General features: G+C 36.4%; 1 protein-coding gene across 1 annotated transcript in view; it reads left to right on the top strand.

Annotated features, from left to right (window-relative positions):
* Nucleotides 1-22,063, top strand: part of MAP4K4 (mitogen-activated protein kinase kinase kinase kinase 4) — an 85,965-nt gene that overhangs the window by 37,286 nt on the left and 26,616 nt on the right. Inside the window, exons 4-14 of the mRNA XM_072403128.1 lie at nucleotides 9,282-9,407; nucleotides 10,435-10,545; nucleotides 11,463-11,481; nucleotides 14,410-14,540; nucleotides 15,222-15,276; nucleotides 15,364-15,442; nucleotides 16,323-16,498; nucleotides 16,799-16,871; nucleotides 17,687-17,897; nucleotides 18,775-18,936; nucleotides 21,480-21,566. Coding sequence (XP_072259229.1) covers nucleotides 9,282-9,407; nucleotides 10,435-10,545; nucleotides 11,463-11,481; nucleotides 14,410-14,540; nucleotides 15,222-15,276; nucleotides 15,364-15,442; nucleotides 16,323-16,498; nucleotides 16,799-16,871; nucleotides 17,687-17,897; nucleotides 18,775-18,936; nucleotides 21,480-21,566 — 1,230 coding nt within the window. The remainder of the gene's footprint in view (nucleotides 1-9,281; nucleotides 9,408-10,434; nucleotides 10,546-11,462; nucleotides 11,482-14,409; nucleotides 14,541-15,221; nucleotides 15,277-15,363; nucleotides 15,443-16,322; nucleotides 16,499-16,798; nucleotides 16,872-17,686; nucleotides 17,898-18,774; nucleotides 18,937-21,479; nucleotides 21,567-22,063) is intronic.

Raw genomic sequence — 22,063 nt, 5'->3', positions numbered from 1 at the left:
GTGATTGTGTAAAAATAAAAAAAGGCTTTAGTTCCTCACATCTTTATGCAATCTTTTTGTTCAACCCACTGAATTAAAGCTGAAAGTCTGCAGCTCAACTGCATCTGAGTTGTTTCATTTAAAATGAATTGTGGTAATGTACAGAACCAAAATTAGAAAAAAGTTGTCTATATTTATCGACCTAACTGTATATATAAATATATATATTTAATTTTTTCCCCACTGTTCCTTTCTAAGAGGGTTCTCACCCTTTTGCAGTCTTGACATGAAGTAGAGAGAAATCCCAAAAGGGACACATACAGCAGTGAATACCCATGGAGGCTTAAACCTTTCTCCACAGTTTCCAAAAGAAAATACATTTTGGTTGTGCTTAAGGTTGAACTGAAGCTGTAATGTAGAACTACATTTGTACTGTAAGGATTAAATGCTTGTTTTGGCCTAAGGGAATATTAGATTATTTACTTACCTAACTCTTTACTGTCCCGAGAGCTCTTCCTTTTTCCTTCCAAGCTCTGGTTTGGGCTTTGGTGTCCTCACCTAAAATGGACAAGAGGCTTTGGGGGACCAGCGGAGGAAGCTTGTAGAAGTGAGAGAAGTAAAAGTACTATAACCTTGCAGCTGGGCCGTACATTTTACCCCCCACTGATTTTACCAGTACACTGCTAAGCTTTCTCATGCATTTGCCCCCTCATATTACCAGTGTGAGCACATCCTAAATAAAAAGCAACAATATTGGAAAATATTTGCCCTGCAATTTAGAGCTTTTGTGGCGTGTAGTAAAAAGATTGAATTATTGGTGTTTGTCATATGTTTTATAGACCAGATATGCTGGTAGCATAGGGTATGTCAGCTGTAAAACCCCTAAAATAAAGAAAGTATAACACTCAGCTTTCTTGATAATGTCCAGATAATCCTATTACTGAAGGAAGAAGTATGAAAAAATAGCTTTATTATACAGTATTTATATAGTGCCGAAAAATGACAAAACGCTTTACAAAGTCCATAGTCATCTCACTAGCTGTCCCTCATAGGGGCTCAGAATCTAATATTGTTTGCTCATTGGGCTGGAGTGGTAGATGTGCCAGCAAGTATATCTTGATCACTGATGTAATTTACTAGTGAAGTGTACCTAAACTCAGAATTTTCACTTTACATAATTTTTTTTTTTTTTTAGGTGCAACACCTTTTTTTTTTTTTTTTTTCTTTTTTGTTTTTTAAAGGGTGCAGCACTGCCCTCTAATTTTTGGCTGCCTAGCGCAAAGCCTCCGGGGATACCTACGTCAGGCATCCCGGGAGGCTCTTGGGCGCTCCTTCTGCACATGCCCGAGCATCTCGGTATATGTATATCACAAATCAAAAAATTTTTTCCTAGTTTTGAGGAAAAAACTAAATAGAAAAACCTGACGGGTCTCAGGCTTCTCATAATCAACACCAGCATTTCATTTGTTTGTGATGCTGCTGAGATTTTCCCTTATTTCCTGTCTGGTAAAATGTGCGCAGGTTAACAGGAAGTGAGGAGAAAGCTCTCCTTAAATCCTGTATAGCAGTAAAAAACAAATAGAAGTTCTAATCCTTTTTTACTTTATTCAAAATGTAAAACCTCTAGTTGGAAAAAGAAAGTTTGACATGATATACAATTAATGTTGTGTAGTTTTAGAAGAACATCTAGTTTCCCTATGTTTGTGTTTACTTGTAGCTATAGTTTGATTGCCTTTATTTCTGTGCTGGTAGTGAATTGGTTCTGTTACTGTGAAGCTCCAGGCATAACTATATTTCATTAGCCGTTTTCCAAATGCCTAACAAGTAATATGTGTACTTTGTGACTTCGAAAATAAAAGCTAGTGCATACCATCATTAGCATAAACGTTTTACCCTAATGGGAAGTCAAATCAATGGGGAATCTAAGTTCTTCTCTCCTATGCCAGGTCTTAAGCCATGTGTTTAGCTGTGTAAGCTCCTGCTGGCTTTCCTGTGTTGTATATAGCATAGGCAATATTCCGGGGAAAATACCCTTAGAGGTACTTACCTTTTAAACTGCAGTTTTCAAAAATAATTAGAAAAAAACTTTGTATTATTTAGTTGTGCTGCCATTGGCTGTATCATTAACCAACACAGCTTGGTCATGCGCAGCCAATACCAGTAATTTGTCAATTTGGTCCACACATTCCAAACCCTGGCACCTGGCAGATGGCTTATCATTCAGTTGAGGTGATCCAGAAAAAAAAAATCTTATCGGTCCTCCTGATTCTAGAATCCCCTATTATTAACAATTGGCTAGGTCTTCTGCATTTTCTTCTCCACCCCTACTGCAGCAATTAAATAACTATAACCCTGATACATTTGTGCGCCTGGTATAAGAGCAGTGTATACAGCAAGCTTTGTGGAAACTGTTAATGAAGTATTCATCTCCAATATGACAAGATTAAACACATATCTTTAAAGGAAAGCAGTCACTTTAAAAAAAGCAATCTGCAGGTTTTCAACAGGATTTGAGTAACATTGACGCATGATAGTTGCTTGATTAAAGTGACAAATCTAATTGGACTTCTAAAAAATGAACTGAGATTTTGTTTAAAGGGTTCAACACCCACAACGTTCCTAAAAGATATAAAAAAACCTTGCTTTACACCCAAGCTGAAACTCTGGTGAATACCATCTTACCGAGTACTGGAAGATGAAAAAGCTCACCTGCTGCTTTTTTTCTACAATTGCCAAGAATGAACCATTCCTATTAATGTTTTTAATTCATATTGTATTCTTTCAAAGGTGAACAGTAGCCAGCTATCTACTGTTTATGTGTAGCTTGAAAGTTTTACTTGGATATCGAAGAGCCTCTGCCATAAAAAGCATAGGAAACCACGGTACAGTCTTCCTTAAGAGTCTTACTCTGTAAATGAGGTATAGATTTTCCTGTGTTACCAGATGTTTACAAAAATCTCATTTCAGGGTTCCGTTTCCTGTAAACTTAAAGTGAATATGTAATCTGCTGATCCAATGCTTTTGTTTGTTTCTAGTTTTGGCTGACTTTTTTTTATTCCTTATTCAAAAAAAGGATTTTTTAATACAAGCTAAAAAAGTTGGACAACAACAGGACCCATTGCACATCACTGGCAGAAGTCATTTTCCATCTGTCCACCGTCCAAAATTTGGCCTTAGTTATTAAAATTTCACATTGCCTTGGTATCTGCTAAAATGCTATAGAAAGCCACAAACTGACAAATGTACTTGATCTGTAGGTATGTTTTCACAGCTGAATCATTTTTATTTCCATAATGTCCATTGTCTGTGGTTAGAATCCATTTTATTAGCGTTGCACATTCCATGTGCATTCCAAGCTTATTGCTGATAACCACGTTTCTTGACTTTCTGCTATGTGAGGCTTTGGTACTGAACAAATGCAGGAAGCCATGCGGAGTAGTAATGCTCTGTAGAGATGCTAGATTTTCAATGTGATAGTCTCAGCTGAAAATTTGCTGTCAGAACAATGGTCCTAAAAGGTCATTCAGAGATCTTTCGAGCCAGATTGCCAAGTGACTGAAAACTAGAAGGCAGCAAAGGCCTCTTGCTTGTCTTCCTCCATCTCTTGTCTGTAAAGCTCTTATTCAATCCTATAGTCACCCAAATTATTTACAAATGATCACATCAGGCAACAATCATTCAGCGTCTGTACAAGGGTTTAGGTCAGCTTAGACATAGGAGACTTCTGCTTTATGGAAAGGGGAGAATGACGGAGCAGCACCCCGCTGCGCTCTCTCCACTCTCTCCCCTTCACTTTAATTATGATCGTTCGTCGTCCATCATCCATTGCTCCACCAGTACAGTCATTCGGTCGATGGACAACGAGCAATGTACACACGCAAGAAGATTCTCATCCAATATCAGCCCTGGGCCTATTATTGGATGAGAACCATTGCACGCGTGTACGTAGCCTAAGTGTGTGTTCTAAAGATACCTCATAGAACAAATAATGTCTGCCAATATCCTTGTTTGTGAATATAGGCTGTTTGCATCACCTTATGTTTAAATAAAATAATAGTTTATATTGAGTTGTGTGTGATGCTAAAGAAAGCTTTGTCCCCTTTAACTTGATCGTATCCCTAACCTAAATTGAGCTTTTTAATCATCGAGCCAGACAAATACCAAAAGAACAACTCATCTTTTATGCCCTTAATTCACCTCTCTGAACAAGATCTGCTTTGTTAACATCAATTTATCCAGTGTTATTTTATTTAAAGGTTTGGCATTGTTGAAAACTCAGTACTCTGTTTGGCCTTTAGCAAACCTCTGTGCTGGATATATGGAATATTTTTTTTTTCCTTTTTGTAAGTTTTATGCGTAATAAGTAAGCAGGATGGCACAAGGGAATTGAGCAGTTGAAAGCATATGTAGACTTCTACTACAAGATTAATGAACAAAGCCACAATGAAGTCACATGGCCTCTGAACCATTTTCTGCTTGACAACATGCTCCTATCAGCCAAACGCTGTTGATCTTGCATGACATCATCTTCCTCAAATAAGTTGTTGGTTACGAATGAATAACTTGATGCAAAAGCCTTGCTGTTTAAGGTGTCATGGAATTTGTGCAGTTTTTTTTCCCCCTGGATGTGTGAAATAATGAGATTTAATTAGCAGCTTGTACATGCTTTTTTGTTTCTAGCAAATTTTAACCTTTTTTTTTTTTTATCACTGGTAACACTTCATATACTGAAGCTATATACTTCACAGCATTCACATTAATAAAAACTGCTCATTGATAAATATCAGGAACATCCAATACGATTACTCCTATCCCACTGCAGATCTTCCTTGGGCAGTAGAGAGAAGAGTAGAGCTGTTTGCTTCACCATCAATTGCTATAGAAAATATTCTGTGTGTATATGTGTGTATATTAATATATATATATATATATATATATATATATATATATATATATATATATATATATATATATATATATATATAATGTTGTTAGTCTGTGCTTTTTTGCTGCTGTCCATGTAAATAAGAAATCAGGCTTAGACAAGTCCCAAGGCTGCATATCCTAACATTTCACCACTAGCTGCTCACGGATTCATTTTATACCAAATCCTTACCTATAATCCTATACCAAATTCTTTCAGTGCATGCTTCTGCATTAGTATCTAATATTGTACCAGTAGTTGAAACCGTGAAACTGGCCCTAGGTCTCAGTGTACCTTACTTCTGTGTTTGTATAGTGTCTCTGTTCAGACCGTGCACCATTACCATTATCTATTGTGAGGAAATTTTGAGCTATTTTCAATGTGTTCATTCTCAAGTACATTCTCAAAGATCCTAAATAATCCAATCAATAATGACTCTGAAGTAAGGCTTGTTACAGCTTAGAAATGCCAACTGTTAACATGACATAGTTGCCAGGTTGCAAAAATGTCTGTACCTCTCTTGTAAATTTAAAAATGAATTTTTCTACTATGCTTAAAGATACAGGGGTGAATTATGACTTTTTTAAAAAGTATTTTTTATCACTTGTTTGGAAATTATAATCACAAGGTGCATGATTCAGGCAATGGTTCACTTAAAATTGTAAGCCTTTCTGATGTTTTGTAGATTGTATTTAGACTTTGTGTTGTCAAAGTTTGGATTTATATGCTAAAAACTGCTTACAAAAAAAATGGTTAACATTGGACTGCATAGGGGGTCCATTGGTAATGCTCTATTTGACAGGTTGCAGGAGGCTGCAGTGTAGCCGCACATTTTTCCGATCCTTAGTATAGTGTCCGTAGACCTAAATAGGAACTCCTTGTAGATCTATGTACCCGTGTACTCATTCCTGGGTGACAGGGCAGACATATTTTAAAAGGGGGCTTCCAGATAAGTAACCTGCCTGCAGACCCCCCTCAACACAGAATAGCCATTTATGGATAGGAGAGGGGGTACTCTCTTGCTGCTCTATTTTGTAAACTAAAGACAAAAAAAGTAAGTTTGTTTGTTCAGTTTTTTTTTTAAATTGTAATTGGTTTTTTTAGTTTTGTTTTTTTTTAATACTCCTTCTGCTCTGTCCCTTACACTGCTAAAACATTTGTGGATTGTGTGTTACTGATCTCCTAAATCACAATTCTATGTAATGATCTTAATGCTGCAAACAAGTTTGTTTTCCTTTGTGTTTTGTTAACAGTTTTCACTTTTCACCTTCAAGCGATTCTAGACCTAAGGGGTTTTCCTTAATTCAGCCAATTCAGATTAAAGCTTTGTGTTTTTACTTTTTGGGTTCTGTAAATGGACAGTTTTTAACCATTTTAGTTCATAGCTGCTTAATATGGCAAACATAATTTTTGTGTTGGATGCAGTTTCCATGACAATAATTGTCAGTAATAATTGAGAGCTTTAAATCTGTTTTGCTTGTTAACAGTTGGTAATTAGAATCATGATACGTACACACGTTATCCATATATATTTGTTTATAGCAATGTATGTGTATATAAATTTGCTAGTGATAAGATGCTCATAGAAACAGCTTTAGAAATTGGCCACTCAAAGTGCATTTATGAAGTTTTGCATTTGATTTATGGCATGACTGCTCATAAACTTTGATCGGCCTGCAAACAATAATGTATTGGTTTTTTACTGGACATGTACAGTTTCTTACCAATGCACTTGGACTGTTGTAATATCCTATCCCTTTGTCTCCCTTATATTGAAATTGTGAATAAATATGTATGTCCCTTTGTGCTACAAAGTTTTTTTAGACTCTTTTGCACACAGTATTGCTTCTCATGCAAAACTTGTGTTATTATGAAGTTCTGTTTTACTGTTGTATGATGATCAAGGAACAAAATGGGGTGCTGTGGAAAATGTGACACTAGAAGATCACTGGAATCTACTTAAGGACATTAAATGCCCCATGTGAAGCATGACATTTTCTGCTTAGAACTGCTGGAAGTAAGAAAGACAAATAATTATATATTTGTGGTCTGTGTGCATGTGTAGTGTATAACTGACCAGTAAGTTAAATATGGTGGATAGCACTTTGAGGGGTGACCTCATTTTGGGAATAAGATCTGTGAGTTTATTTTTCTGGTTCAGTGTCCACATAAAAAAGTGTACTGCTGGATTAGTTGGGCTTTGCTATAGTATGGTTTAGTATCTACGGCAAGGATGTTATATTGTAAATTCCTTTCAGTGTTGCAGATGGTGTATGTACCTATTGAAGTTGTGAGTCAGGTGCTGGTCCTTCTTATTTTGAGTGTAAATTGTTGTAATTCAGCTTTTTAAAGCTCAGCAGAATTATCAGTGTATGAATGAAATGACATTATGTTGCTGCATTTTATTGTGTTTCGCAAGAAAATAAAAATTTACCATATCGGGTTGAAGACTGCCAACTCCCACAGTGAAGCAGCAAATGATTTTTGTCTGGCTCATTTTTAGAAAGGAATGAAGTTAACTGTAGCTCTGTTGTGTGTCTGTTTCTCTTTATCCCAGCGTGACCTCAGCTGGGCTGCCATAATCCAAATGCACAGTGACAATTTAGTCAGTAGGTCAATCCTTGCAGTAATCTGCTCACACCTGGGATGGTGGTGTGTTCTGCAGGCCATAGTGTGTTGCAGGCCTGCTATCTCTCTGCAAGTGCCTTTTGTGATACATCATTAATACAGAGGCCATCTCACAGGTGACTGTGTCATTGCTTTGACTTGTGATGAAAAGTTCTCTGGTGTGGTGACGTCAAACATTGAAATGGAGGGAAAACAAGTCATACATTTTCTTCTATAACCGTTTAATGTACATAAAAGTCTAATTGCATTTTCTTGCAGCAAAATAGTTCAGGGCCTATTGTACTGCAGTCTATGATGCTGTCTGTCTTAACAAAAGATACTTAAATTCTTGAAGGAAGATAGCATTTAGACATGCATCTGTAGGAAGCATTTTACTTCTTCCCAAATGGCTACTATAGCCTGGATTTAGTGAAGTTTCATAATTCCAATCACATAACACGCAGAAAAGAATTAATTAAGGGGGAGCTGGAGTTCAGATCGATGAGACAATAAACCGGATGGTGTCTGTCTGTGTTACGTAGATTTTTCTCTTCCCGTCCTTATGGCAACATTTCTGCTGTTGCAGTGAGAAAGGGGACGTCTCCAATGGTAACAATGTTGGCGATAAAAAGCTAATATGTGATTTAAATGTTCCCCCTTGTTATAACAAATGCAACTTAATAAAAGAAAAAAGTCGCATATTCAATGTTTTTATACACTAGATCAGCAAACAAGCACACACATCTGCCTGTTTACAATTAACCGTGTTCTCAAGTATAATACAATCTTTTATTTGCTCAACTGAACTTTTTTTTTTTACTCTTTAGTAAGCCATTTCAAGGCTGTTATACATGATTATCAGTTCCATAACATTTTTACTTGATAGAATCTCACACACCTTGCATTTAGATATTTATTTATTTTAATGGTTGGTAATACTGTTAGTGATCAGATTTGCTTTGCATTTGGTGTGCATGTTGTATGTGTGAAGTGTTGCTCTTCTTTAGGTTTAGGGGAACTCAATGTGTAGCTGTAACACTAAATTACCTTTTGGAAATTTGCCAAGGCCTGACAGGAGGCGACAATGTAGAGAGGATTTGACATGAGTATCATATTTCAGGGAGCATTTAGAGATTGAAAAATATGAGCATATGGTGTTTATAATCCTTGCCTCTTACACCAGCTTTTCTCTTTATCAGGTAGAATCCGTTCAGTTTTCTGGTCTCCCTTAGTGTTTTCTGACCGTTCCAAGAGATTTCTGGAATAAAAAGAGGGCTTATTATTAAACAAAAAAGTTATGTTTTCCTTTTATTTTCCTTAGTGAATAAAACATCTAGAAGTTTTGTGTTCAAACCTGGGGAAATCACAAATTAACATATAAAAATCATCGATTTCCATCATCCAAGTCAAATGCCAAAATTAATAGCAGTTTACATGATTTTTACATCAAAAATCTGTCCCTGTCTATTGGCCTGTAATATAATATGTAATTGATAAGTGTGAAATGTATGCACTTAGGAGCTAACAACGGGGCGGTGACCTCTCTAGGCTTGACATGTATTTGTTAATTCTGTAGTGACGGGGATAAAATACAACTTCGTAACAGCACACACATACCAAACCCCAGGTAAGGGTGCATAATTTTACCCTCTCAGGGGCGTATTGTACAATTCTATGGAACCACAACCTGAGTCGGCATAGGATATTCGGTTATTAGATTGCATAGTCCTTGTCTTGTGATCCTAACCTATAATTTTCTTTATTTTCAAAGGATGAAGAGGAGGAAATTAAACTGGAAATCAATATGCTGAAGAAATATTCCCATCACAGAAATATAGCTACTTATTATGGTGCTTTCATCAAAAAGAGCCCTCCTGGGCATGATGACCAACTTTGGGTAAGATGCCTATTATAGGAGCATTTCTGTTCCACAAATGTATTTGATTTATTCTGTTTTACAACTGTGCATAGAATAGATCACTCATTCGAGAATAATTAAGCCTATGTTAATATTGCATTGATGCTTTACTGCATTTATTCTGCTGCAATAACCCAGCCACTGGTCTCCATACAAATTTAGAAGGTGATTCTTGTAATGAAAGCTTTATATAAGTACCTTTTTAACCAGAATGTGTGAAGTCCTGAATATAGAGTTTGCACAATGTATTTGTAGTGCTTTTTGGACATACCGTATACACTGGAGTATAAGCCGATATTTTCAGCACCCAAAATGTGCTGAAAAAGTCACCCTCCACTTATACTCCAGTCAGGTATCAGCCTGATTGAGATGCGGGCGCCGCGACGAGACTGGTGTCCCTCTGCCTGAAGAGGGAATCCTTAATGTCAGCGGATGGGGCGCGACTTGTGTGGGACCTGCACAAGCTGTGCCCAAATCAAAACACCATGTACAGGCTCTGTACGGAGCCTGTACTGAATCCGGGCTCTGTACATATTACATTAGGATTCACATTACTAATGTAATATGTAAATGCAATCACACTGAATTTGAAATAAAAAATTATAGCAAAGTTATATATATTTGGGCCATCACAGAAGTGTTATTTGTCTAATAGAAGAAACATTTAATCTTATAATATTATATATTCTTTTGATAAGTGCAGTATAAGTAGTGAGTGATGTATAGTGAGCATAGTAAATTGGTATCTTATAAATTGTTGTGCAGAGCCTTGTAATCCTATTAACATGACACCATGATGTTTTGATCTGACTGCTAACTGTTGCACATATTAAACAACTGGTTTCTACATTTTGCAGTTTTTTTAGTTGAATGTCTAAACAAATGGTTTTAGTGTTTGAAAATTATAATCAGACAAGACGGAGTAGCTAACAAGCATTCTAGTATAAAAATGTCTATTCATTACCACCATGCCATACTGCAGTGCTGATGTTTCTTTGTTCCACAGCTTGTAATGGAGTTTTGTGGTGCTGGCTCCATCACTGACCTGGTGAAGAATACAAAGGGTAATACTCTGAAAGAAGACTGGATTGCTTATATCTCTCGTGAAATCTTGAGGGTGAGAACAAAGTGCTCTTTTCTTTGTGTAGTGCCACTGTTATGTCATGAAATATTAATTAGCTTATTGAACCTTGTGTTAGTGCTGACAGGGAATTCTTTCTCTATAGACTCTTGACGTCACAGGATTTTCAGTTAGCAGCGTGTAAGCTTACTAATTGCGTTAGAGAAGCATTATCTATATAATAAATAAAAGCTAGATTTCAAGAATATTACCCATAAAATTTAAGATTGCAGTGCAATACATTTCCTTGTTGGCTCGGTTTGCTAATTGAATTCATAAATATTATATATACGCTATTTGAACTTGGGATTATAAACTACAGTCATACATGTGTTGTTTTTGATGGTTGGTTACAGTATAAGATATGTTTACAGTGTCTCTTTAGCCAGGTTTGCAGTTAATATTTGAGCACATTCTCTCCAGTTTTCATATAATTGTTTTCTCCTCCGTAAACATCAAGAGCCAGCTATCCATGGCCGTTTTTAACTGCAAAAATTATGCAGAAAATTGATTGGAAGAGAAAATCTGCCCATGTCTACCACACCCAAGTTATATCCAAGCTTATGATTAGAAAAGAAAGCAACACCAATATGATAGGGTTATCACTCTACTTTCTCAACTTGTAAGCGTTCTCACTGTGTTGGACTGCTATGATTGTTGTGTGAAACAAATCCCTATTAAGCTTAGAATGCAGACCCACACTTTACTTGTCTGCATACTTCTGTACGCACCTTAGAGGAGGATATCAAGACAGATTCGGATGCCTAATATGCCTAAAATACACTTTGAGTCCCAAGGATTAAATTACATTTCAGACTTCCAGACTTTAGGGTTAAAAAATGAGTGTTTACAACCTTGAAAGCATCAATAATGGTAAAGAAAAAGAATAAATAACAATATGAAAAAAATAAGAGAATGCAGAGGTGAAGCTTGGTAAGTGATAGAATAAAGATTTTTACTGAACTAGGGCAACTACTTTCTTTATATCTGAACTCCAGGAATTCATGGTAGAAGTGGGGTAGTGGGACTACCATCACTGCATGCTTATTTAAGTCTAACTGTAAACAGTTTATGCTCATGCATGCATCAAATTTCTGTATCTTTGTGATGGTTTTCAGCGACTCCAAAACTAAATAAATTCCGTACACACAGCACTGTTCAGTTCTATGAAAAGAGGAGGGGGGAGGATTATCAGGAGGCGCCCTAATTATAAAATTCAGTGCCCAACCACAGTCAGTTGATTACGTATCTGCCAAGGCAGTCAGCTAAATGAAGTAGGGGGACCACTGTACACATGCTAGATTTAATCTGTAATTGTCTTGGGTGAAAATCTAGCATGTACATCAGTCCCTTTGTCGTTAATCTAACGTTTATATACCTTAAGTTTAATTTATCCCTGCCACAGTAAATGGGAAAACCTGTAAGGAATCCAGTCAGTTTGACCAATGGTGGAACCCACAACACTTGCCTATCCTTGATCTCTTTATCATACCCTATGAAACTTTTAAAGTCTTATGGTCCAATTCATAAAACTCTGTATTCATTTATAAAAGTTAATCTATTGGTTCTTTTACTACATATTAATTGGATTGCAGAAACACACAATTAATAAAAGCTGTAATTGTTATTGCTACTCAGTTTATGGTGTTGTGTGCTGTTGAAATAGCTTTTTTTTTTAATCAATTATAATACCTAAATAACCTTTTTAAAGCTTCTTTGCTGATTTTTTTTGTAGCGGAAGACGTAACTTATAGACTTTAGGACTTACATTTTTACTTCATTAAAGTAAGGATTCCTTAGGGAAATTATCCCCTCTAACATACAAATTAAAATTTGAAAGAGAAGGAAACGGGAAATGGCTATTTCAGATTTAGATCTAACTCGGCCAATCAGACAGTCAATTGAGGGCAAGCAATTCTCCTAAAATCTGTATTGATATTGAATTCGTGTCAGGGAGCAGTACACTTGCACTACACAAACAGTATATGTGGATGTCCAGGGAGAATTTGTTTTTTTTTTTTTTTGTGTCAGTCATTGATTACAAGTACATGCTGCCTCCTGCAAAATGCATATAAAAATGAGGTAAAATGTTTTTTTTTCTTCACTAAAGTTAAACAAGCATCAGGTAACTCCTAAAATTTGCCATAACTTGACACTGAAGGAGGGGGTAATTCTACAACTTGCTATGGAGTGATAAAAGAGCCATTACTTTTTGTGAATTGCATTTAAAGCATATTTTTACCATGTTAATTATACTAATACTTTGTTTTGCCTACTTTTTACATAAATGTGTGTGCCCAGAAGTATCTTCTTTTAGAATAGACAACAGTTAAACAATAAAAACGTTCATGAAAAAGGAAATCGAATAACACGCTGACATATTACACCTTAATGATGTGTTAAGTATTTAATTCCAAGATTAGCTGCCATACAGTGTTTGACATAGGCACCGGTACATGTTTTTACCATTACAGTCCAGCTGTATGATATATATGCATTGAAAGTATAATGCTCATTCTATATTCAATCCTACTAGTATATTGTAGACTAGTCATAAGGAGACCATAAGAAGGAAACATGGCTACATCTGCATTTTAGTTATAGCATATCTGTTTTCAAATTTCATTGAAGGGTAAATAAATGTTAACCATACTTGATGATATCAGATTGTTTATTTAGGGATCTACATATATTTTTCCTGTAAAATGTGAATAGCAGCACCAACTAGTGCATTATAGTTTTATTGCTTTTTTGTACTTAGTTGTTTTTTTATTTTGGCATGCAACAGGCATTCATGTGACCACAATATAAATATAACTTGCCCACCCCCCAGACACTCATACAATGGCTTCATAAAGTCTCGTAATATATTTAGAAGCTTGGATGCTGAAATAGAATCCAGTCAGTCTTTGGAATCTTTTAGCTCGAACCTCATTTCACCTCCTGTGTTTCATACATTTTAGGTTTAGTTTGCAGATGTGACTTAAAGTAAATCTTTGGAAATGGAGACAAAACAGATAATGGTTGTTCAGGGCTAGGGAGAATCTCCCTGCCACCATGTTATAGTTTTTAGCCAATTACCACACTGTAACTTTAAAGGTGTGTGTTAAGTCACATTATATACTGGTGTAGTACACTAATAATCATCATTAAAAATGTTTTAATGACAATCCATTTGTACAGCATCTATGTTCTGTGCAGTGTAAAATATACAATCCAAGGGTGATTCAATAGAGTCTCCTAATTCTTCTTTCACTTTGATGCTTGTGTAGCCAGAGTGCCAGCAAAAAGCTGAGGCATTTTCTGGTGTTAGTTGTGTCATTATGGGTGCCAAACCTTTTTGGGGGATCCCCCTTAAAAGTAAGAGTGCCAGCTGGTAGCAGAATTGGACAATCACCCATTATTCTACAAGAGTGAAACTCCTAAAGTAATGTAGGTTTTGTAAGTGCCATGTGAATAAATTAAATAGCACTTTTAACATGGTTTAATTTGCATCTCTGGTACACTACCTGTGGAAAATGAAGACAAACTGATAAACATTTATATTTACTTTGGAAATCAAAGTGTGTAGTTGAATTTTATTAAGGTGAGAACCTCTACATATGTTCTCGTGTAGAACCATGCAATCCACCTATCACCATTTTTGTGAAAAATAGTTCCTTCAAGTAAAGATGAAGGCTCCACATAAATATGCTGAAGGAGCAGTACAGTAGTGCAAACTGATATTGATTTAATGTCATTGTATGGATCTCTAATGAGCTTTCTAAAGACTTTACAGCTTAAAGATCTGCTGATGATGCAGCCTTTAATTAGATGTGTATTTGAAGTTGACAATGTGTTCTACTCCTACTTTCTCTGCAGTGGATTTTGGTGTTAGTGCACAGCTGGACAGGACTGTCGGTCGAAGAAATACATTTATAGGTACACCATACTGGATGGCCCCTGAAGTTATAGCTTGTGATGAGAACCCAGATGCCACCTATGATTATAGGGTATGTATTACCAGCATAGGCATTAGTGTATTTATAAATTTGCACAACTATTATTAATTGCAATGTTTTTGGGAAACCCGGTGTTTCAAAGAAGCCATGCCTCTGTAGATGATTTTCCTGTATAGGTCATGGTGTGAACTGCATCCTTCATCTGGAAACTGTTGGCAGTCCAAGAGTTCCCAACTTGCTTTGACTTGGGGTTCCTCAAAAGTGGGAGGCCAGCCGGCTGTGCTTATTTAACCACCTGAAAAGGGGAAAAAATGTTCAGTCAAGTGCCTGTTGGGACCAATTATTATACCAATTAGGCCTTATAAGGGATCACAATATTCAGTCTTGAGTTATTACAACTGTGCCATTTGTTTGAAGTGTTCATATTTCTCCTTTTATTTAGCTTTACATTGTCTTCCACTTTATAGTGTGTCATTGCTATTTACTGTTGGTTAATTGCCTGACCTACCACTGTACAAATAGAAGGACTGGTTCGTGTAAAGTCAGGCAGTTGGCAGGCAGACCTTTAACCCACCTACAGGTACCTTTAGTTAAAATAAACCTGTTAAGATAGAAATGTGGTAAAATAGTTAAGTAGGTTTCTGCTACTCCCACAAACAGCTTTAAATTATTGAATAAGCCCACATGCATTAGCACTTTATTTTACAGCATATATTTTATTCTTTTTTGTAGAGCGACCTTTGGTCCTGTGGAATTACAGCTATAGAAATGGCAGAAGGAGCCCCCCGTAAGTCATCTTCAATTTTTGTTTGACTGTCTATGATGATAATCTGCATAATTTTCCTTATGTCTAATAATTTGTATTATTTTACAGCTCTTTGTGATATGCATCCGATGAGAGCACTGTTCCTTATTCCCAGAAATCCTCCTCCCCGACTAAAATCTAAGAAGTGGTAAGTTTATCAACATTATTGTTTTTGTTCTGCTACTAAAATATATTTTAATCATGAAATGTGGTATTGCAGAGGAGAAATGTAGATTTATTTATATTACTCAAAATGATGATTAAAGAGCCCCTCAACTCAGTAATAACTTTCTGAATGACTTTGTAGCTGAAAAAAAGGGATTAGAGTAGAATAGTGTTGTAAAGTGTGTCCCCTGATGTATGCTGTGGTTTCCATTTTCAATTTACCCATGCAACTAAGGTTGAAAGCTCGAACTACAGCATGCCAAAGGGAAACAAGCTATCTTACACACCCAGAAGTGTCTCTGCAAGAGGGTGAATATTTTATTAGACACTTGCTTGAAAGGTAAGTGTACAGGCTATTTAGGTGACCACTGGTGGAGAACTCAGTAGTACTTGAATCCAGACTTACCATCTAACAAAACCCAAATCAAATAACGTTTTGCATACTGAAATATGGCGTTTTGCCATTGCTGATCTCTTTATGAACTTGAGAGTTGCCTGCCATGTTGATTAGATGGCTTCAAAACTTTGAGCTACTAACAAAATATCAAATCTGGCGTTATAACTTGGTCAGGGTAGCAATAGAGGCTCTAAATATTTCTCCTAATATGGATTTCCTTGAAAGCTTATATGATGCCTATGGCAGGTAATCATGTCAAAGGCTAATGCCATTTTCAAACATGTCAGAGCAGGGTTGAATTGTAAGCACAAAACCATATTTTTGTTTAACCAATGCATGGGTTTTTTTTTTTTTTTGCTATGTCTGGCTTTCCAGTGATTTTAGAGCATACTGGGCACAGCAATATATGCTTTGTGTCAAAGTTAAAGATCCACTGTTTTATTAGTTCATGCACTTTATTTTACAGGTCAAAAAAGTTTTTCAGTTTCATTGAAAGCTGTCTGGTAAAAAATTACATGCAACGCCCTCCAACAGAACAGCTGTTAAAACATCCATTTATAAGAGATCAGCCAAATGAACGGCAAGTCCGTATCCAGCTGAAAGACCACATAGACAGGACCAGGAAGAAGAGGGGAGAGAAAGGTAAGTTTTAGTAATAGTAATTTTTTTCTTGAACTTTAAATTACCTTTTACCAGTGCTAACATTTCTGACTCTCTGGGAACAGATTTAAAAACCTCAATCTACAGTCTGCCTTACAATTAAAAAGAAAATAAATGTAAGGTGGAACTACATTTATTTATTTTCTTATCAGAAATTGTATGTACTGCTATAATGTGTAGTTGCCTTTTTCTAATATTTAACATAGTTGATTTGACACTACAATTATGAAAGACAGTAATAGATTTCCAGAGGTGTTCTGCTAACTTGTCTGTTTTGTTTAGATGAAACAGAGTATGAATACAGTGGAAGTGAAGAGGAGGAAGAGGAAGTGCCTGAGCAGGAAGGAGAGCCTAGGTATGTCACAGTGTTAATGTACATCCCGATACAGATGATGCCTTCTTTCACCTTTTGGATGCTCTGTTGTCATACAGATGTGGTGATTTAGAGAAAACCTAGTCTAGCATTACATCAATACCTTATTCTGGCTCTTTAGGGCCAGGCAACAGGTTTGCTTTTAATATGCCTTCCTAATTCACAACAATGTATATTTACAATCCCCTTGTTCTCTGACGTAAAAAGAGCCAAAGGAGATATCTGGCATTTCCAAGTATGGAGACGTACGTATCTTAAGACGTATGCCTTATCTATGACATAGTTGGGGCCAATCGGTCCATAGCACTCTGTAAGCTATAACTCTGGTGACTTGTACCTTTCTTTCAAGCTTTTGCTTTGAAATGTCAAAGCTTTGTTGAAGCACATCAGTTAAAACTTCACATCTAATAGACTGTCAAAAACTGTATTGATATACAGTTATCTGTAGAAAAAGTATTAACTTCATCAATTTTAATTTTTATATCTTTGAGCATTCTTATTAGCCTGCTGTGTTGAGTGTACAAGTTTTTGATAAACCTGTTATGTAATCCCTACAGCTCTTACTTTTTTTACTTTTGTACATCTATCTTCTGGTTAGCTGAACTAAATCTGTACATTTATTGTAAATTTTTGCCACCGTAAGACCCTGTATTAGCATATTGATTTGATACTTTTGCATAATTCAATCAGTGACCAAAGCTGTGATTTGCATGTATGACAGTGAGTGTCTTTCACAGTGCTGCCAGTGTCCTTTTGAATTGTCTGACTACATATATAAATATTTTTTTCTTTCTCAGCTCAATTGTTAATGTGCCTGGGGAATCAACACTTAGACGTGATTTCCTAAGACTGCAGCAGGAGAATAAGGAGCGCTCTGAAGCCTTAAGAAGGCAGCAACTGCTGCAGGAGCAGCAACTCAGAGAGCAGGAGGAATATAAGAGGCAACTACTAGCAGAGAGACAAAAGCGTATAGAACAGCAAAAAGAGCAAAGGAGGCGCCTTGAGGAGGTACATGAATCATCCCTTCTAATAAAGTTTCCCAAGTAAAGATAATTTATTCAAGAATATTGTTCCTATTGCGGTCTTATTTACAGAACACAAACTAAACTCTTCTGCCATTAACCTATAGAGTTGCACAGTGTCTTTGTCTTGCATACACTAAACTAGCATAACTGTGATGACAATCATTTGCCCATGCATATTGAATAGTGTTTCTATGAACATTACATTTCCATGGATCATTTAGGTAATCTTTATGAAAGGGAATAGCAATGTGCCCCAGAGCAGTGGTCCCCAACCTTTTGGACATCGCGGACCACTAAATTTACAAACTCCAGTCTGGGCATGTGCTGGGAACCGTGTGTCACTCAAAAGGGAAGAAACTTCCCCCAGAGTGACATCATGATACCAGAACCTGCCCACTCTCCCATCGCAGGTCTGAGCCTGTGTCCAGAGACACAACCTGTCCACCACCCTGAGCCTGCGATGCATACGGGGGACATGGCCGGCGGCTCTGGCGTGGACTACCAAAATTTTCTTGTAGACCACAGGTTGGGGACTGCTGCCCCTGAGAGAAACATTTGTACAACTGATTTGCTTAGTAGGTTGTTTACATTTTACGAATTTTAACAAACTATAAAATCTTAAAAGTAAATTTGGCTTGGCCTAAACTGTTCTTGTTTAGAGTGCTAATGCTTGAAAGAGTCTCCTGTCTAAAATTGCATGGTCTTTCTCAATATTGTATTCAAAAAGCACTTCATCCAATTATGTAACTGGCAGTATTTAACCAAAAGATAAAGGCCCACTTTATTTAGTAAAAACATTGTATTCTGAACTGTGATGTTGCCACATGTCGCTGAAAAAAAGTTGTTTTTTCCTTAAACAGCAACAAAGAAGGGAGCGAGAGGCACGAAGGCAACAAGAGCGAGAGCAACGAAGGAGAGAGCAGGAAGAAAAGAAAAGAATGGAGGAGATAGAAAGGAGACGTAAAGAAGAAGAAGAACGTAGAAGGGCCGAGGAGGAGAAAAGAAGAGTAGAAAGAGAACAGGTTAGTATTGGACATATACCTAATATGACACTTGCATTTTTTATCAATTTTAGCTCTTGTTTCTTTTTACCAATATGGTCCAGTACAATTTTTACAATGGGCCTGTTTATTTGGGGAGAACTTGATCATCACTTAACATAACAAAGTGATGCATTGTTTTTTTTGGGAAGACTTTTCCCTAATTTTGGCAATAATTTTATTTTAAAACCATGGACAAAAGTAAACTCTGTAAAGAAATTTTGGTGTGTGTGTAGATAGATATTTAATATTTATTTGTCAAAATTAAAATGAGCTTCTAGATACAAAGTATTACAAAATTATTTGAAAATTTATAATGGCTTTTTTTCTTAAATCAGACTGTATTTTATTTACATTTTTTTATAAAAAAAATAATGGTATGTTTTAGTTGGGTTGTGCTTTTATCTTGAATTTGCCTTTGATAGTTAATTGCCAGGCTTGCATGAAATATGATCTTATCTGCTATTACTATTTTGTATTTGAAATTTCGGACATATATCCTGTTTAGTATCTTTCATCCTTCTGGCCATGAAATTGTTGTCGCCAGTTCCCACAATCACTTTGGCAGTGAAAATCCTTTCGCCACCTGGGTTGCCTCACTCAGGAAGTGGCAAAATGACACTCTGTGGTGTCGACAGCCACTCCAGGAATGTTGCTGGAAGATCAAATGTTAGATGTTGAGCTCCTGGGAATTGGACCATGTAAACCTAGTACAATAGCTTGTGTTGTTTTCCTAATAACCTTCACCTGACAAATTTGAGGCATTGTTACTATATGTGAAAATTGCACCATACTTTGCGTTGCTTATAAAAGATTTTAAATTAATATAAGCCATTGGTGTATAGTGGTTAAATACCCAGTTAATAATATCTATTGTAAACTGATTAGCATCCGAAGATTAATTATATAAAACATGTTATGCCCCTAAATACATTAACAAGGTTTTCCACTCAAAGTTAAACATTCTTTCTGATGCCCAGTGGTGGTTCCACATGTCAAGTCAATGCCTTTTTAAAAATGTATTTGCAAAATAGTTTAAACTATTATAACTCTGTTTAATACTGAAGATTCTATCTATTTATTTATACATCAGACTACATAACCTAAACCTCAAGTTCCCCTTCATACCTGTGTGTTGTGTTGCTTTGCATTAAAATAGTTTATTTGAACATGCTATTAATATGCCACAGCACACCTGAAACTTGGAAAAGGAATTACATTAAAACACAAAGTTGTCATTTGTGCAGTGTAAGTTGCTCTAAAAAGGGACGTTTGGAATCAAGTGGAATTAATGACGGACTCAAACGCATTGCCACTTGTGTGTTACCATGTGTAATGTGTGGCCTATTATGTGATGTTTTCTTTCCTGGTCCATTTATACAGTTGATTTTCTTTTTCCTCCTTGTTGAGTTGCTGATTCTTTTCTTTCTTCATGAATGATTGCATTGCTTGCACTAATAAAAACTACACAGCAGTTTTACTCTATGGATAGATATGCTAATACTAAGTTTAATTCCAGGAAAGTAGTGCCACTTAGTGGCCACTTCTGGAATACTGCTATGGCTTGAATGTAAAAATCAATTAAGTCAGTTTACATTAAACTAACTCAGCCTTGGGCTACAAATATAATTTGTTAGTGGAGGTTAGTCTTGGTACTGCTTTTAGAAAGAATTTATCTGTAGTGGTTATTCAGATGTGTTCAAAATAGCCAAATGTTGCATGGGATTCAGAGTTTTGGAATATTCAGTTTACACCCAGTCTCTACTGGCTTGGATCAAGCTTCAAGAAAGGACACGGGAAGATGCAGCTTTGACACAGGGCAACACAGCAATTTGTGTATAAATTGAAGCAAATATAAATTAACTTTAAAAACTGCCCAGTTGCTTTGATGATAAAGTACAGGAGTGCATTTTAGGGGCTTTAAAACAAGTGAAGACTAGACCTTCGGATCCTGAGGAGGGGCTTACCAATAAGATTGTAAAAATAAATAATTTTGCACTTACTATGCAATTAAACAATTGGTCGAAAAATCATGCCTAATAAATTACTAACAAGCTCCATAATGTTAATACACAAGTTCCAATGTAGTAATATGCCTTTACTACAGATTGATTTGAAAAGCTGCAGGAGTTATGGGTACCTAATAGACAGTGACCATCATAACACTTCAATGACAACCAATTATTGTCAATAAATTCAGTTGTGCACACATTGTGGAAGGCTGATAAAACTGCCAGACAGCCTCCAGCTCAAAAACCATGCCCCAAACAGTAGTTGATGATTAAATAATTTGGATTGCAGAATGGTCTGTTAAAAATGCTTTAGGCTTAGGTGCACAATATGTGGGACCTCAGTTTGGCTTGAATCCATTTTTTGCAATAAAGAATAATTACATTATTTGACTTTGATTGAAGGGTTACAAACAATCAAATCCCTGTGTGTTTAGCAACTATAACAAGTATATGGATTGCCATAAAATGCTCCTGTTCGCAAAGCCTAAAGTTTCTGGAATGTTTGTTTGACAGGAGTACATCAGACGACAGCTGGAAGAGGAGCAAAGGCACTTAGAAATCCTTCAGCAGCAGCTGCTTCAGGAGCAGGCCATGTTACTGGTAAGAGTGCAGTGATCTGGTGCTGTAGCTAATAGGTTGGAAGGTCAGCTTTGTTCAAGCACAGCTGCACAAGCTGTACAAACAACTGGCTGGTTTGGGGAGGGTCTGTTGTGTCAAGAAATTAGATTGACAGGCACAGCTACATCTAGCTGCTGCAGATGCATTGTTTGAGGGAGCACATCCTGAAATCCTATCTTGAAGCTAGTGTTTGGTGAAAATATAAACAAAGATGCTTCTCAGCATTTTGACATACCTGCCAACAAAGGCACCATAATAGTAAACTGCTGTGAAAATATTGTAGCTTTTAAAGAGATTATAGTTCTATCTGTGCCCTTGCAGCACCAATATAGTTAGGTAGTGTCCATGATACTTCAATCTACAACAGCCCCCAGTTCTTGCTATCAGGCAGCCACTCAACCTCAGAAAAAAGCAGGAAATTCTACTGTGACTACAAAGACAAGGAAACAAAACCTTGCAGAAATAGATGCTGCAAACTG

Source organism: Pyxicephalus adspersus, chromosome 1, assembly GCF_032062135.1.
Source record: "Pyxicephalus adspersus chromosome 1, UCB_Pads_2.0, whole genome shotgun sequence".
Classification (NCBI taxonomy): Eukaryota; Metazoa; Chordata; class Amphibia; order Anura; family Pyxicephalidae; genus Pyxicephalus; species Pyxicephalus adspersus.
Note: the sequence above shows the minus strand (reverse complement) of the source record. Positions and strands in the feature narration are given on the sequence as shown.